This window comes from Lepidochelys kempii, chromosome 6 (assembly GCF_965140285.1).
Source record: "Lepidochelys kempii isolate rLepKem1 chromosome 6, rLepKem1.hap1, whole genome shotgun sequence".
In the NCBI taxonomy this organism is placed as follows: Eukaryota; Metazoa; Chordata; order Testudines; family Cheloniidae; genus Lepidochelys; species Lepidochelys kempii.
Window position 1 is genome coordinate 121,869,264 of NC_136385.1, and position 16,084 is coordinate 121,885,347.

Genomic DNA, 16,084 nt, shown 5'->3' on the forward strand with positions numbered 1-16,084 from the left:
TGAGCTAAAATTTCCCACCATGTGAGTGATCTCTGCTGCTCTGTGGCTCAGGCTTTGTCCTAGTAATAAGTCACAGTTCTCAAATATTAGTCCAATAAAGGCTGTTAATTAACAAGACCTTCATTGTTACATTCGGTTTCCCTAGCTTTCCAGTGTCACTACTGCCACTGGACAATTAATTAGCGTTTGTATACGTGCATCAAAATTCTTTTCTTAATTTCTCATCCACAAAAATGCTACCCAGGGAATGGTGAGCCATAAGCCCCGCTGCCCCACATGCATACCATACAGGTCCTCTGGTTATGGTGTTCACATGTGAGGGAAAGTGTCTTGTGATGCCATCTCTATGCTGAGCTGTGCATAGGCTTGTACGTGGTCTTCCTCTATTGTGGGCCATTCCTTATGCTTGCAGGCTAACCCAGAATTTTTACAAAGATTACTGGTTTATTAAAATTCCAGAGAAAATGCTGCCCTCCCACATGTTTAACGGGGACAGGTGTGGGAATGCTCGTGCAATATTCTGTATAATGATACACTCCCCTTCTTCCTGCACCTCAGCTTAATGCCATAAAACACCACTGGTATCTTAGTGGATGCTTCACTAGTAAGGAAAGTTGGAATTGCACTGACCTATGTCCACAGGCATTGGGACCACAGCAGGCTCATTTCTTGGTCCTGTGTCAATCAGCCACTGAGTCCACAGGGTTGTCTTTAATTCCTGTAGTTATAACCTTACCTCCCCTTGCACTCTGATTGCACTCTGCTCTCAGAGGCTGGCTAGGGTATGACCTGCCAGGTGGGCTGCCCACAACAAAAACTTAACAGCGGCAGAGTACATCCAGTAACTGCCACACCCTGCCCTGGTCTCATCAGACATTGAGTATCCAACGAAGAAGATTCTTGTCTCCTCCCTCTGGAAGAACAAAATCAAACGCTGCAACATAAAGCGCATGAGTTACAATTGCTCGGACAATTTTGAATTGTAGAGGAAGAACTGGGGGAAACAAATATGTATGATTTTCAGACTTGAGCAGGGAGATGCCTTGTGGGTCCAAAATAACTCATCCCGTCAGTGCAGAATTGACTCTAATGTATTTATACACAGGAATCCTATCAGTCAAAAATGTTCATTTTCTGTCTCCCCACTCCTGTCTTTTTCTCTTAAAACAATATTTTACAAAGAAGAAACATGCATGAGTTTGAAGGCATGGGGACATTTTAGACATAATTTGACTAAAATCATGTATCCTCCAGATACAATTTTGGGATGTCCTTCAAATATAAAAGATAACACAGGCAAACTGGGGATATAGCAATATGCGTGTTTTGGTGACCACACAAACCATTAAAGCTCTGTTCTCATGGTTACCATGAGGTCATCACAACCCTTGATGAATGTGCATAGTAATATAGCTCACAGCAGCGCCCTCAGGCCCTTTGTCCCTGTCCTTGGTCCCTGTTTAAGTATATGCTGTCTAGTGCATCAGTGCTGTATATGGTGTGTTTTCCAACTTTTGAGATGCTAGATGCCCAATAACAAAAAACATTTTCCAAAAGAAGCAATGATGTCTGCCAGGAGAAGTTTCCAGGCCCTGTACCCAAGAAATTTCCTCAATGGGATAAAAGTCACAGGTTACTGACATTATTTATTTTTGAGAACTTAGGTCTAACTTACACTGCAAGCAATACATTTAATTCCTACCTGTACCCATCTGGAACTGTTGCTACTAAGTTCACCTAGTTGGATTGCTAGTGTGACTGCATGGCAGAGAATGGAGAATTCAGGTTAGCTTAATGAGATGAAGTTATATTTAAAATGATGGCTGAGAGTTTGAAAGTTTCTTCTTTCAAACCTAAGGTTTGTGTTGTTTGAGCTATGTTTTGCAGAGCTCTCCTGCGTTCATTTCTAACTCAGAATAATGAACAAGCTAGACTCTAAAAGTAGACCGCTAGTAAATGCATTTCTCCATTGAAAACTCTTCAAAGAAAGTGACAACACTGATTTGTCATAGCCTGAGAGCCCGATCCTGCTCCCATTAAAGTCAGTGGTAAAACTCCTCTTAAATTCAGAGGTGCAGCATCTGGCCTTTAATGAGGAGAGAGAAATGGTGCTGAACTTGAGGTTGTTTTGATAAATCATAGAGGACTTTATACCTCCACAAGTAAATAGGGCCTACAGTGGATTCTACTGGAATTAATACAAAGATATGGAGTGAAAGTAATGTCACCCTTGTTACAGTAAATTAAAAACCAATCATGAGGAGCTACTGCTAAACAGCTTTTGCATGTTAACAGCTGAGGTTATAATGTTAGGCTGGGGTTTTCAAAGAAGCGCGAGGGAGTTAGGGCTCCGAATCCCATTGAAATGGAATGCAATTTTGGTGCCTATTCTCTTACACTCCTTTGAAAATATCATCCTCAAAGGTGAGGTGCTCTATAGCTTGTCACTTTGTCTGTTTAAGATCTATCAGGTTGAGCTGTGCATGTGGCTCTGCTATCAAATTATATGCAAATCACATGTCAGTATCATAGAATCATAGAATATCAGGGTTGGAAGGGACCCCTGAAGGTCATCTAGTCCAACCCCCTGCTCGAAGCAGGACCAATTCCCAGTTAAATCATCCCAGCCAGGGCTTTGTCAAGCCTGACCTTAAGAACCTCTAAGGAAGGAGATTCTACCACCTCCCTAGGTAACGCATTCCAGTGTTTCACCACCCTCTTAGTGAAAAAGTTTTTCCTAATATCCAATCTAAACCTCCCCCACTGCAACTAGAGACCATTACTCCTCGTTCTGTCATCTGCTACCATTGAGAACAGTCTAGAGCCATCCTCTTTGGAACCCCCTTTCAGGTAGTTGAAAGCAGCTATCAAATCCCCCCTCATTCTTCTCTTCTGCAGGCTAAACAATCCCAGCTCCCTCAGCCTCTCCTCATAAGTCATGTGTTCTAGACCCCTAATCATTTTTGTTGCCCTTCGCTGGACTCTCTCCAATTTATCCACATCCTCCTTGTAGTGTGGGGCCCAAAACTGGACACAGTACTCCAGATGAGGCCTCACCAATGTCGAATAGAGGGGAACGATCACGTCCCTCAATCTGCTCGCTATGCCCCTACTTATACATCCCAAAATGCCATTGGCCTTCTTGGCAACAAGGGCACACTGCTGCCTCATATCCAGCTTCTCGTCCACTGTCACCCCTACGTCCTTTTCCGCAGAACTGCTGCCTAGCCATTCGGTCCCTAGTCTGTAGCGGTGCATTGGATTCTTCCATCCTAAGGGCAGGACCCTGCACTTATCCTTATTGAACCTCATCAGATTTCTTTTGGCCCAATCCTCCAATTTGTCTAGGTCCTTCTGTATCCTATCCCTCCCCTCCAGCGTATCTACCACTCCTCCCAGTTTAGTATCATCCGCAAATTTGCTAGTAGTCTAGCATGCCAGGAGCATACCACCTCATGTGTATTCAATATGGACTTTTCAGAATCCTGCGACTGTAATTGGGTCTGGGTAATTGAATGGTCATAAAAATCATGCAGTAAACCCATTGCTCACAGCATGGCAATTTATTTAAGATGGGTTATGTGGACTGGAGTAAAGTCATTCATTCTCTTTCTGCAGGTCACTTCCTCCCTAGAAATATGACTGGGGATCTAATTCATTTGTTGGTGTTAATTCGTATTATGAATCACCCCTCTCTAATTTATAAGTGAATTTTGTGCTCATGAAAGACAGAAACCTAAATGCTGTCTTAGGGCATGTCTACACATATAGCGCTGCAGCGGGTCTGGTGAAGACACTCTTAAGACGACAGGTCAGCGCTCTTCCATCAGCATAATAAAATCACCTCCACACGCGGCAGAAGCTATGTCAGCGGGAGAAACTCTCCCGCCGACATAGAGCTGTCCACATCTGTGCTTAGGTCAGTGTAACTTATATTGCTTGGGGAGGAGTTTATTCACACCCATGAGCAATGTAAGTTCTGTCAACATAAGCTGTAGTGTAGACGTAGTCTTAGATCAGGTATAGCGCTGGTACAGTAAATCCTACACCAATTTGTCTGCACAGCTGTGCATGTGCCTGAATCCTGGCCCAGAAAACTGGTTGTGTTAGTATTGACTGAGGCTTTCTAGAACAGAGGCTGCTAATTGTGACAGCTTTTCTGGGGGTTCTACATTGTGGACAAAAAGGGACTAGGGTGAGGCTGTGAAATGCCATTTCAGTGGTGACTCAAGGTAAGATTTGAACTTAAGACTTCAAAGATGGTGTTCCAAGCCTCTGTTTGCCAGAAGCTGGGAATGGGCAACAGGGGATGGATCACTTGATGATTACCTGTTCTGTTCATTCCCTCTGGGGCACCTGGCATTGGCCACTGTTGGAAGGCAGGATACTGGGCTAGATGGACCTTTGGTCTGACCCAGTGTGGCTGTTCTTATGTTCGTATGATAGAAAACCTACTTGGCCAGCAGACCGAGTACAACATATTGTGCACTGAATTGATATTACATTTGGAGCTGCAAAATAGTGTGTGTGCACACTGGGCTGGTATCCTTCCCCTTTGAATTTCACCTTGACTACACTTAAGAATAACAAGGGCATTTGAAGAGAGGATGTAGCCATTGTTTGTTGTTCATCTGGCGACAAGGGGTTGATTAGCCATTGCACTGCCCCTTGTGTATCATTTACACCCAGGGGAGTGTAAAGGCTTCTATTTGAGGCAGTAATGATTTACACCCCCTTTGTGGTGGGGTAAATGGCTAAACAAGGGGCAGGGGCCGCTGTGAACCAAGTCCAAGGATTCTGGCTACAGTTATTTTCACAGCCTCAGACTTCTCTTGTGTTCGACACTTGTGGTCGGTTTTGTTGTCTAGAGGAACACCCATGTCCCAACCTCCATGTTACTGGCTGCCACATACGTGAGATCTTTTGCTCTTTGTAGAAGAGGCACAGACTAAATATCTGGGGCCAGATTGTTGGTCCTGCTATGGCTGCTTTGCACTGCTCTGGTGATGCAAAGCAGCCATAAACCAAGCAGGCATGCCCCCTCGCCTCTGAGGATTCCCCCTTTGCAGCCACTGTAGTGGCTCCAAGATCATGCCAAGAATAGGGGGCATACCCATGGGAAAACTAGGACATCCATTTGTCCTGGAACAGTCAGCATCACAGTAGGTGCATTCTATCTGGATGCCACTGGAACATGCAGCACAATCCCTCCTTGAGTTCCCCATGTATCAGTCACAATCTAACTCTGAATCTCTGCAGATGGGAGCCAGGCTTGGGCAAAACGGAAACCTGCCCTGTTTGAAATGAGATTTCCCTTGTTTAAGAAAAAGTGAGATGTAAACATTGGAAAAGACGGTTTAAGTGGCTGGCATACAGAGGCAGCTCTACTTTGTAGCCTGGTCTTTTAAGCAGCTTCATTTTAATATCATTCATTACTATGGGCCTGATCCAGCTCACAACAGCCAAATCCTGCCAGTGTGAAAGCTGCATGCTGACTTCCCAGCTGGCTAACCTGCCCAGGGGAAGGGCTGGATTGCCACAGTGGGAAACCAAAAATACTCAGTCTCCATTTAGCTCTGCACCCTGGAGTTATGGCGTTGCTTGAGGAAGAGAAGGGCTCATGTTGATGAGCTCAGCGCTTCGTGTCCTGTGCCCCCAAAAGTACCTATATTAGAGCATCTCATACTCTCTCTTCCCCGTGCCTGTCCAAGGAGCCGTCAGGGACTTGCTCACTCCATGACCGGGTGTCAGGGACGTGAGACTGAGTGACACCATCTGTCCTGACTGTCAGTTTAGCCTCTGTCCTGGTTTATTCACTTACAGCCTCAAAGGTATTTAGGCTGTTAACTTCCATTGAAATTGGTGTAAGGTAGGAGCCTAAGTACCTTTGAGGATCTGGTCCTTACGACAAATCCTTTTGCATCCCACAGGCTCGGAGGCCGTGCAGACTGACCCAGCATTGTTCCACTGCACATAGGAGGGATAAGATTTGGGGAACCCATGCATCACAGTTCTGTGGGTCCTCCCAGCCTTCTGCCATGCAGAAGGCGTTTGGGGCATCAGTGAGACCGGGACCGGCAGATCCACCACTACACGTGTCCATGAGTCATTGCCTCGGGGCTATAGGGAGACTTGGAGGCTGCTGCTGCTCCATAGTTTGGAGAGGAAGATTCCTTCTCCTAACCCCTATGAATCTCTACTATACTGACCATCCCAGATCATTCATCTGTGCCTTCAGGGAAGAATTTGGACCAACTTCTGTTGGTGAAAGAGACAAGCTTTCAAGCTACACAGAGCTCTTTGACCTGATCTGAAGAAGAGCTGTGCGGAGCTCAAAAGCTTGCCTAGTCCACCAACAGAAGTTGGTCCAGTAAAAGATATTACCTCAGCCACCTTGTCTCCCTCACATCCTAGGACTGACATGTCTACATCACTGCAGACATCCTTTGACATATGTCCATCCTGCGGTGAGTTTGCAGCAGTGTGTCCTCACTAAGAATTGCCTCTTTCTTCTCTAAAATACAATGTTTATCTTTAAAGAGAGAAATCCAGAATGATCTGTTGAGGGAGGAAAAGGCAGTGAGAAGGTGACTGATCTGTGAGCAGCTTTAACTTTTCAGCCTCTGCCTCTGTATGCCAGCCACTTTTAACTTTTCAGGGTTAGATTGTGACTGAGCGGCCTGCTGTTGCCGAGGCCAAATACTAGTAACTACCGATAATTCTTTTATTAGCCAATTCTTTAATATGCCTTAGCAAAAATTTCAGTTGTAAAACAGGTTATGTCAGGATGATGCACACGTTGGAATATATTCTCATTGCTTTAGCCATTCAGCTCCTTTTCTCATTGAAAGGAGTAGCAGTCCTGGAAAGCCCTATGTATCTAGGTGAGAATATAATCCATTTCTAGCCTATGATAGTACTGGGCACATGACCACAGCTGGAATTTGTGCTAAATTGCATTGGTTAATTAAAGAATTAGTTGCTGACTTTGGGACTTATCCTTAGCTGGTGTAAACCAATTCAGACTACTTGTTTTTGCCCAATTGACGTTGATATAGCTGTCCATTCCCTATTTAGCAGGCAGTGTTTTCTCTTGGTGGGTGGGCATACCATTTCTTCTGCAGATGAATGTACATGCACAATGCCATGAGCTAGGCAGTTAACACTTGCACTCACTTCACTGGTCTGCAGAATATGAATTAACATACGACATGAGAGGGGAATATAATCAAAGGTATTGCACGGTGGGTTTGCATTAAACCCCTAATGACATCCCCAAGCAGCAGTTTTAGGACTTTTTAGGTATAAAAATGAACAGGGGGCTTCAAATAATATCTCCCTTCCCAAATCCATATTTAGAGTCAAGCAGATGCAGACTCTCGCAGCTTATGCTCTGCAAAACACTTGTAGTAGTGAATCTAATTAGTTCTGCAGATATCCTACATATTGGCACCATGGGAATCCATCTCTTCTTAGTTGGACACACTGTGTAAATGAATCCATCATATTTAGGCCCCAATCCTGCATGCGGTCTGACATGTGAGTAGTCCGACTGAATTCAACAGGGCTAGTCCTGTGCATAAAAGTTTGAAGGATCCAGACTGAATCCATGCATTTAGAAATATGAAAGGATTCTCTTATTTATGGTCCGTATATGGAATAGAATGGAACTTGAATGGAATAGAAAGTGAATAGAATTTGACTTTAAATAGCAAAGTTTGTACTCTAGCCCAATATACTTTACAATACTGAGTAAGAGTGAGAACTGTAATGGTAATGAGTAATAGCTTATTCCGCAATGACTCACATCTCTTTGGAGATTATAATTATTGCTGGGCAAATAATCTGCAACAAATATTTTATTCTATTAATTTTGCGCCTTTTTCTTCTCTTTGTGAATTTTCTTTGAACAGATCATAATTTTACTGAATTTGTTCTTTATTCAGAATTATTCCACAGCTAACGTATAAATAACACTTGATCTGTACCATATTCAAGCAGTTCATCATGAATAGTCAATGTTTGTAATTAGAGCTGTTTTTGATTGGACATTATGTCACATGGCATGGTTCTGTTCCCTGATTGGATGAAGGCCACTGTTAGAAGCAGATTTCGGATATAAATATTTGGCATCATGAATTTTACAGGAATAGTCAACAATGTTTGCTTAAATTTTGATTTTTTTGGTGAATACTCCTGTTGGTAAAATCATTTTGCTACAATGTTCGTGGTACATGGACACAAAATGGGTCCAAGCCGGGAAAAGTGAACTTTAAAAGGTGAAGATGTAGTTACAGAAAACGTTTTGCAGTGTTTGCCCTGCTCAAATTAAAACATATAAGTTGTATAGCTAGAGAAGGTTGGCTAAGTTTCTTAAGAAGTCTCATGGGGTTTTTAACTTCCAGCTGAACGGTCACCAGACTAAATTGGACCTTTCCTTAAATGTCTCATTAGTTCCCTAAAAATGTAACAAATAGAACTGGTCAGAAAATAAGGGTTGTTGTTTTTTCTCTGCTGAAAGCATCAATGAAAATGGGGAAAAAGAACAGTTCTCATTTAAACTTTTCAATGGAAATTTTTTTTGTTGTTGTTGATGTACCAAAAACTGAAAAATATTTGGGATTTCTAATGAAAAATCTAAAATTTTCAAGGAAAGAAGACACTTTTTAGAAAAATTTTCATTGAGTCAAAAACTCAGTCTTCCTTCGAAAAAAGTTTTGATGGGAAATTTTGGACTAGCCCTAGTAATAACCCATAGCCCTGCATGGAAGAGTCATGGTGGAATAAGTAATGAGGCTGGTATGAGACTCAGATACGATGATCTGGTTTAAGGGCAAAAATGCTGCCCACTAAGCCATACTGACACTGCAATATAGAGTTATTAGGCCAGGTTTTGATCTTGTTTGCAATTTTGTGTTTCTGGAATAACTCCACTGATGTCAACAGAGTTTTACTTACACACACGCACACTGTATCTATATAGTCATTTGTTCCTTTGGCTAAGTCTACACTACGAGGTAAGGGAGTGATTCCTAGCTTGCATACACATACTCGCATAGCTGTGGTAGCAAAAGCAGCAGCCACATGGCTTAGCAATGCTAAGTATCTACCGAAGGGGTTCAGGTGGGTTTGTCTTTGGCACGGCTAACCCATGCTGCCGCTGCCCATGTTATCACAGCTACACTATTTATACTCAAGTAGCTTCATCGAGTTAACATATGTGTATGCAAACTGGGGATCACACCCTAGCTTGCAGTGTAGATGTAACCTTTGTTTCTCTGCAAAAGTGCTTGGTCACCTGAATCTGCAACAGTAGCTTGCTTTGAAATCCTTGCCGTGCTGGAGTTTGACTGATTTAGATCTTCTCTTCCCAGCTATCGACCTGTTGTACTGGCGTGACATCAAGCAGACTGGGATAGTGTTCGGAAGCATCCTGCTACTGCTCTTCTCTCTGACCCAGTTCAGTGTGGTCAGTGTTATTGCCTACCTGGCACTAGCTGCTCTCTCAGCCACCATTAGCTTCAGAATCTACAAGTCAGTTTTACAGGCCGTGCAGAAGACTGATGAAGGCCATCCATTCAAGTGAGTGCAATCATTGCCAAAGGGGGGTATATCCTGCATTATTCATTGTTAGTGACAGAGTTCTGTATCTGCTGTAAACACTTTCAGACCATAGACATGGTGGGTTTCTTTCCCATAATGGGGGGAAAATGTTATTTTCGGCTGCTTGGGGGTCTTAAAAGTCCATGAACTGTATTTGCTCAAATTTAAAAAAAAAAAAAATCACCCCTCAGACCTTGAAAATTTTAGCCTGAAAGCTGAAAGATTTAGGAAGTTAGAAGCTACTAGAAAAAAGGAGCAACTATAGTAAAAGTTATCGCTGTCCCTGGTGTTCCAGCTATAATATACTTTCCCCCCATAGCAGCAAGAATACTGTCCTACACTTGTTTTTTACGGAATGCCTAGATTAATGAGCTTTCCGTAAAGCAACTTGGACACAGATAACACAAGATAAGTGTTAAATGTTAATACTTCTGTTTTCAGAGGGAAAGTCGTAGCTTCACCCCAGCAAGATGAGTCTCAAGAGATTGTCAGCTGGAGGAGATGACAGAAGCCTGAGATAGGAACCCCACAGATAGATTTTCTTTCTCTCATGTGGAAATGCGGGCAAGGAATCCCCAGTTTCCAAAGGATCCTAAAGAGAGCCCTCCATGGGGCATGGGAAAGGGGTGATTGGATGGGGTGGGCCAGGGGACACAAATCATTCTCCCCTGCCTCCCCACTGAGTTTCAGAGAGAAAGCTTATATGGCCTGGTGTTGGAGTACCTTTTCCACATGGACCATCGTAATGCTGGCAAGCTGCCCTTGAATTTGGCGCTGTGCTGTCAAGGAGGGGAGTAAGAGATACTGGTGTTCCAGAACTGATGCAGAGGCAGGAGACCTGTGAGCAGATGGCTCTGGTCTCTGGTCTTCTGCCATTCTCCTGGAATCTACAGTGTCTGAGAGGCTGGCTCCATGGCCCATCCCGTGGGGGGAATAACTCGCGTGCCCAATGGCAAAATATGGCGGGAAGAGCCACAGGAGGAGCCGTGTCAAGTTTCTTCCCCTTGGCCTCCTCTCATAGATTTTACTATTGGATGAGGCAATGAGGTCCATAGTTGTCCAAGGGTGAAATAGCCATGCAGGGGGGTAGTGGTGGTATTGAGAGTTCTGTGGCTGCTACAGCTGCAGAGAAAATGAGCTCCAGGGTAGTAGGGAACAGCAGGGGGAGAACAGCACGAGAGTAAACAAACTGCAAACTTGCCTGTGTTTCGTAACTGGATCTGTGTTTCTGGCAGAGCCTACCTGGAGATGGAAATGTCTCTCTCACAGGACCAGATTCAGAAATACACAGACTGTCTCCAGTTGTACGTGAACAGCACAGTCAGAGAGCTGAGGAGACTCTTCCTTGTCCAGGACTTGGTGGATTCCTTAAAAGTAAGATTTGCTTAACCATTTTGAATCCCATTGGAGAGGAGAGATTTTACAGAGCAGAGCACTGCTTTCCTTAGTTTCCATAATGATAGTGCCTTGACAAAACCTAGATGTGTGTTACTGGACAGTATAAAGGTTCTGCTCTTGTTCTCTCTCTCTCTCTCTTTTTTTTTTTAACTAATAACTTTATATACATTAGTGATTTAACATTACACATTGGAATTGAGTGATCCATGACATAAGAATTATTAAAGATTTTGGTCCAGATCCTCAGCTGATGTAAAATGGCATAGCTCCGCTGAAGTCAATGGAGCTTCTTTGAGTTACTCCCTCTAAGGAGCTGGCCCACAGAGCGCTTTGTTTTCCACCATACTACACTCCTCCTGCAAGGTACCCGGGACTTGGCTAGCAGCGCGGTTGCCCATACACTCGCTGGAACCCTATGAGACACTGGGATGTGATTCTCCACCTCTTCCTTGCCCACCAACCCATCCCATCCCTCAGCTATGTCATTTTCTGCTGCAGAAGAATGTCCCTGTTACTGCTCAGCCATAATGGTTATTTATTATCTGTTGTTTTAGGAGTACCCAAAAGCGTGTTAGGTGCCCCCATGCCCCTCAGAACAAAGAGGAGACTGTCAAGAAGCAAGCCATTTGGACTTGAGCTCTTTTGAAAATTTTACCCATAGTTCCTGCCTCGAGGCTTACAATCTAAAGCGTCAATCGTGCAATGTACCCTGTGCAGGAAGACCCCTCTCTTCAGTGAGGCTCCACACAGGTGCAGGGGTCTGCCTATGCTGAGCTCATTGCAGGATCAGGCAAAAACGCAATGAAGAGGATGAGGAGGGGAACTGCAGGGGGGATGGTAGTGGAAGGAAGGATGGGGTTATGTAAAAAAAAAAAAAACAGTGGGATGGCTTACCTTGGTCTGCACCCTTCCTAAAAATTTGCAGGGTTTTTTTTTTTTTGCATTGGTTTTGAAAGTGTATCAAAAATTAAAGTCACCTACAGCAGATGTCCCTAGTTCCTAAGCATGCTGGTATTCTAGCTAGTTAAGTGAAGCTAACGGAATAATAATATGCCCATATGCTAGCTAGTTAAATGAAGCCATTTATTCTTGTGCTGACAATTTCAGTGATTGTCAGGAGATCTAATGATTTGTTTTTAATTTAGTTTGCAGTACTAATGTGGCTGCTGACTTACGTTGGAGCTCTCTTCAATGGCCTGACTCTTATGATCATGGGTAAAGATCATCATTTATTTTAAGATCTGTTTTTAAACGTGTATTAACCATGGCAATTTTTTTGTTAGAAAAACCAGCATAGTCCCGCATTGTCTCACCTCTGAAATGTGCTTTCTCCACAGTTAGACAATTATCTTTGTTCTACTTACTAATACATATTCATCTTTATTTCTTATTCTGTTGGCCCCTGACATATATCAGCCAGTTGCTGTGCTTAGTGGCTTCTCAGCTGCTGGATACATAGTGATATAAATTTCACATTTGGAAGATTCAGGCAGGGTTCAGTTTTAATACAGCTTCTTGAATCATCTCTTGGGACAAAATGACATCATGTGCTTTTTTGCCTCCTCTTTCAAGAGGAAACTAGATAATGCATCTTGTTTTCTGTGAATAACAATCTCAACTGCAGAAATTTAACACTGTTTGTTTTTCCCCTAGCTGTGGTCTCTATGTTTACTCTACCTGTTGTATATGACAAGTATCAGGTAAGTCAAATGACTGTACAATAACTATCATTCAGATTGGATGTGTGAATGGTTCTAGCTTTCCAAGACCCTGTTGATCTTCAGATGTCTGTTTTTGCTCTTTGTAGGCACAGATTGATCAATACTTGGGACTTGTGAGGACCCACATAAACACTGTCATGGCAAAGTGAGTTGAACAGCAGATTTTTACAAGAAGCATACCTTAGGTTCACTTGTGTCCTTAGGGCACATCCATACATTGGGGATGGCATGGAAGGTTATGGCCCCAAGGGGAGCAAAAGCAGGAATTCTGCCACTGAGAGAATGCCCACCAGACCTCCTCAGTGCATAGAGGGAATGTGCCCGAAGCCACACACCCCTTTCTGGAGAGCAACATACTGCCACCTGCGGCCTAGTCCTATGCTGCAGACCAGTGGATATCAGGGGAGGAATCACATCCCTGCATCCTCCTTTCCACTCTCCTTCCCGTTTGGGTAGCTATGAAGGGAGCAGCCCTGGCACTCCCCTGAGTTCCTTACACAGGCTGGATAAGGGAGAAGATGCTCTTTGCTCCCTTTCCTCACTGCCCAGCCCCAAAAGGGCTGGAGGCAACTTGGCCCTTGATACTCTGGGCTTATTTCATCCACTCTTTGTGAATATAACGGCTCATAATAAACTAACCTGATATTGACATGGATGGTTGAGGTGCTTCTGCAGATGAGCAATGCTGTTGTCATGAACAATCTTCTTGTTCAAGAAAATTTGCCTTCTGTATGTTCAAGTGTGAAGCCAATATGTGCACTCACTCTTATGCTTCATGTGCTGAAGAATTAAAATTCATCAAGTGCAGAAAGATGGCCAAGGGTTTGGCCCCATTTTAAGTTCTCCAAATGGGGCTTAAGTGGGACTTCACGGGTGCATGGACCTGGTGCTGGTGCACAGTGGGGGATGTCACCCCAACATTTCATTTGGGCACCGGGCTTAGGACTCACCTCACATAGAGAAACAAATTGTAGCCCTTTACTTATAGTAACAGTTAGTGTTTGCTGTGACCTAAATAGCTGGAGAGCTCCGGGTTGCAGATCTGTCCAACAGCCACCTCTCTCTCCCAGCCTCTGACCACATTTCGTTGGGGTTGTATAGAGCCGCTCTGATCTACACTCCTGAGCACTCGAGATCTGCTGTATTATAAAGATTGACCAAACAAACTGAACCCCTGGCTCTGAGCACCACTATCTTCTGGGGATGTTAAAAATCAGGATCCAAATTTTGTATTTTAACCGTATCGCTAGTTTGTTACAGATGATAACATATGGTGGGAAATCAAAGGAACGGCAAGTTCACTGAGTATATCCCGGGTATATATGAACTGTTAGACCCTGACTGCTCACTCCTGTGCTCCTGGGTACAAGGTCCAGCTCATCCATGTGGGCAGGCTTTCTTACCCCTTTCCCATTTCTTTCCTGTGCAGGTGTGTAGTTTAACCCACAATCTAGCCCTCTTTGTTTCTAGTTGTTACACACACATCTTTACCAAGGCACCGAGAATGAAGGCTTAAGCAAAGGTGACCTTTTAGCTAAGAAAAGTCACAATGCTATGAAATGATTTTGATTAATTGCCATCTCACAGTGTAATCCTATTTTTTACACCTAGGATTCAGGCGAAAATCCCAGGCGCTAAGAGAAAGGCAGAGTAAAGCAGACCTCAAGAATCCATCAACAACAGTAGTGAATAATGGGGGAATCTGGAGTGCAAACAGCTCTGCTTTTACACTTTATTGCAAATTTATTGTTCCTTTTTTTTTTCTCAACACCATGTTCTTAAAACACAAAAGCAGCTCTTTTTCCTTGCTGCTTGTGTACTCTTAGAATATTTGCAATCACTTGTGTCAAGCACTAAAGTATAGTAAAGAGAAAAGTGTACTAGATGTGGTTTTTGTGTTGCTTATAAAGTGCATGATGGTGAGAGCCTAAATAATATTGATTTTTTAAGTGTTTTTTCTTCTATTGGCATTGCTTCTATAACTTTAATGTTACATGTGGCTAGGGCTTTCCTGCTTAGTGCACTGATGCAATAGTTAAAATTGCTTCTATGTCACTGGGTCGCTGGTTGGGTTCATCTTTATTAACTATATAGAATTGTGGGCTAATGTTTTAGTGTTTTCCAGCACAAATGGAATAAACAGTAATCAGTACTTATAGTAATCAGTTTTGTATAACTAAAAAACAAAACAAAAACCCAGTACTTTTGTTGTAAGGGATTGATGGGCTGATTTACATGTATGGTAACTGGAGAGTTCCAGCTTGTTAAATTTATTACACTTTGTATTACATTCTCTGTAGTTCCTAATGGACTTACTTATGGACTCTGAATATTTGCACTTATGTACTTGATACCGAATGCAGAAATAAATGTTACTAAACGTACAAAGTTCTCCCTCTTGTTGCCATTGGGGTCACATTAGAATTTGTAAAATCAATACTCCATCTGCAAAAAGATTAGGGCTTGTTTGTTGGTCTCTGGGAGCTATTTATGCCTATTCCATGCAGTTTTGCCACTACAAAATTGTTCAATCCCAAAAGATTGTCTGTACTTAGTTCATTTAGCAGTTTCACATCCTGATGAGTAAACAATGGAAATAAAGCAAACTTCCTAGTGCCAAAAGTTGTTTATTTTGTTGGTGTCATTACTACATTTCAGGCACATGTAATGGTCAATGAATTCTCTTGAAAGTTGCCTGATTACCTACTTAAACATGGGCCAAATCAGACACAACACAACTCGGAAAGCAGTCAAAATGGCACTGGCCATTGTTCAGTCTCACCATACCCAGTAGTTTGACTGTTTTAGCACAGATTTCAAGGGATAAAGTGGGCAAGCTGGAGTAGTCCATATTGATCACAGGTGCTGAGAACCAAAATGAGCACTTCCTTCAGTTCAAACCTGGTTTACAAAGCCTTTTATAAATTGAAATTTAGTTTGAGAGCCAATAGATTAAAGCAAATCCCTATTGGTTGGGGCTGGTTGAAAATTTTCCATGTCCATTGTTTTTTGACAAGAACTTCGAGGCTTGACAAAATGAAAAGTTTCATGAGAAGTGTTTGCTATCTGTGAAAAATTTTGACTTTTCATTTAAACCTGAAAACCAGAATCTTTTTGACCATGCATTTATAGGTTTTGGTTTTTAGCCTGCAGTTGAAATTTTCTTTAGAAGACTTTTTCTACAGAGAGAATGGGGGGAAAGGGGATGGGAATTTCTGACTAGCTTTAATGTTGATGTCACTGGTGTATATATTTCCTCTCAGAAAATTAAGCTTCATATCTAACATGAGCTCTTGGAGCATTGAGCATTTGTCTGGTCTTTTGTGAACTGAAATTGTTCCTTAAATTCATCTATTTCCTAT

General features: G+C 42.8%; 1 protein-coding gene across 3 annotated transcripts in view; it reads left to right on the top strand.

Moving 5' to 3' along the window:
• RTN1 (reticulon 1) overlaps window positions 1–15,344 on the top strand; it is a 202,125-nt gene extending 186,781 nt beyond the window's left edge. For all 3 annotated transcript variants that reach the window (XM_073349958.2, XM_073349959.2, XM_073349960.2), the window contains 6 exons: window positions 9,375–9,582; window positions 10,839–10,977; window positions 12,147–12,216; window positions 12,655–12,701; window positions 12,809–12,867; window positions 14,334–15,344. In XM_073349958.2, coding sequence (XP_073206059.1) covers window positions 9,375–9,582; window positions 10,839–10,977; window positions 12,147–12,216; window positions 12,655–12,701; window positions 12,809–12,867; window positions 14,334–14,376 — 566 coding nt within the window. In that variant the 3' untranslated portion in view covers window positions 14,377–15,344. The remainder of the gene's footprint in view (window positions 1–9,374; window positions 9,583–10,838; window positions 10,978–12,146; window positions 12,217–12,654; window positions 12,702–12,808; window positions 12,868–14,333) is intronic.
• Window positions 15,345–16,084: the final 740 nt, after the last annotated feature.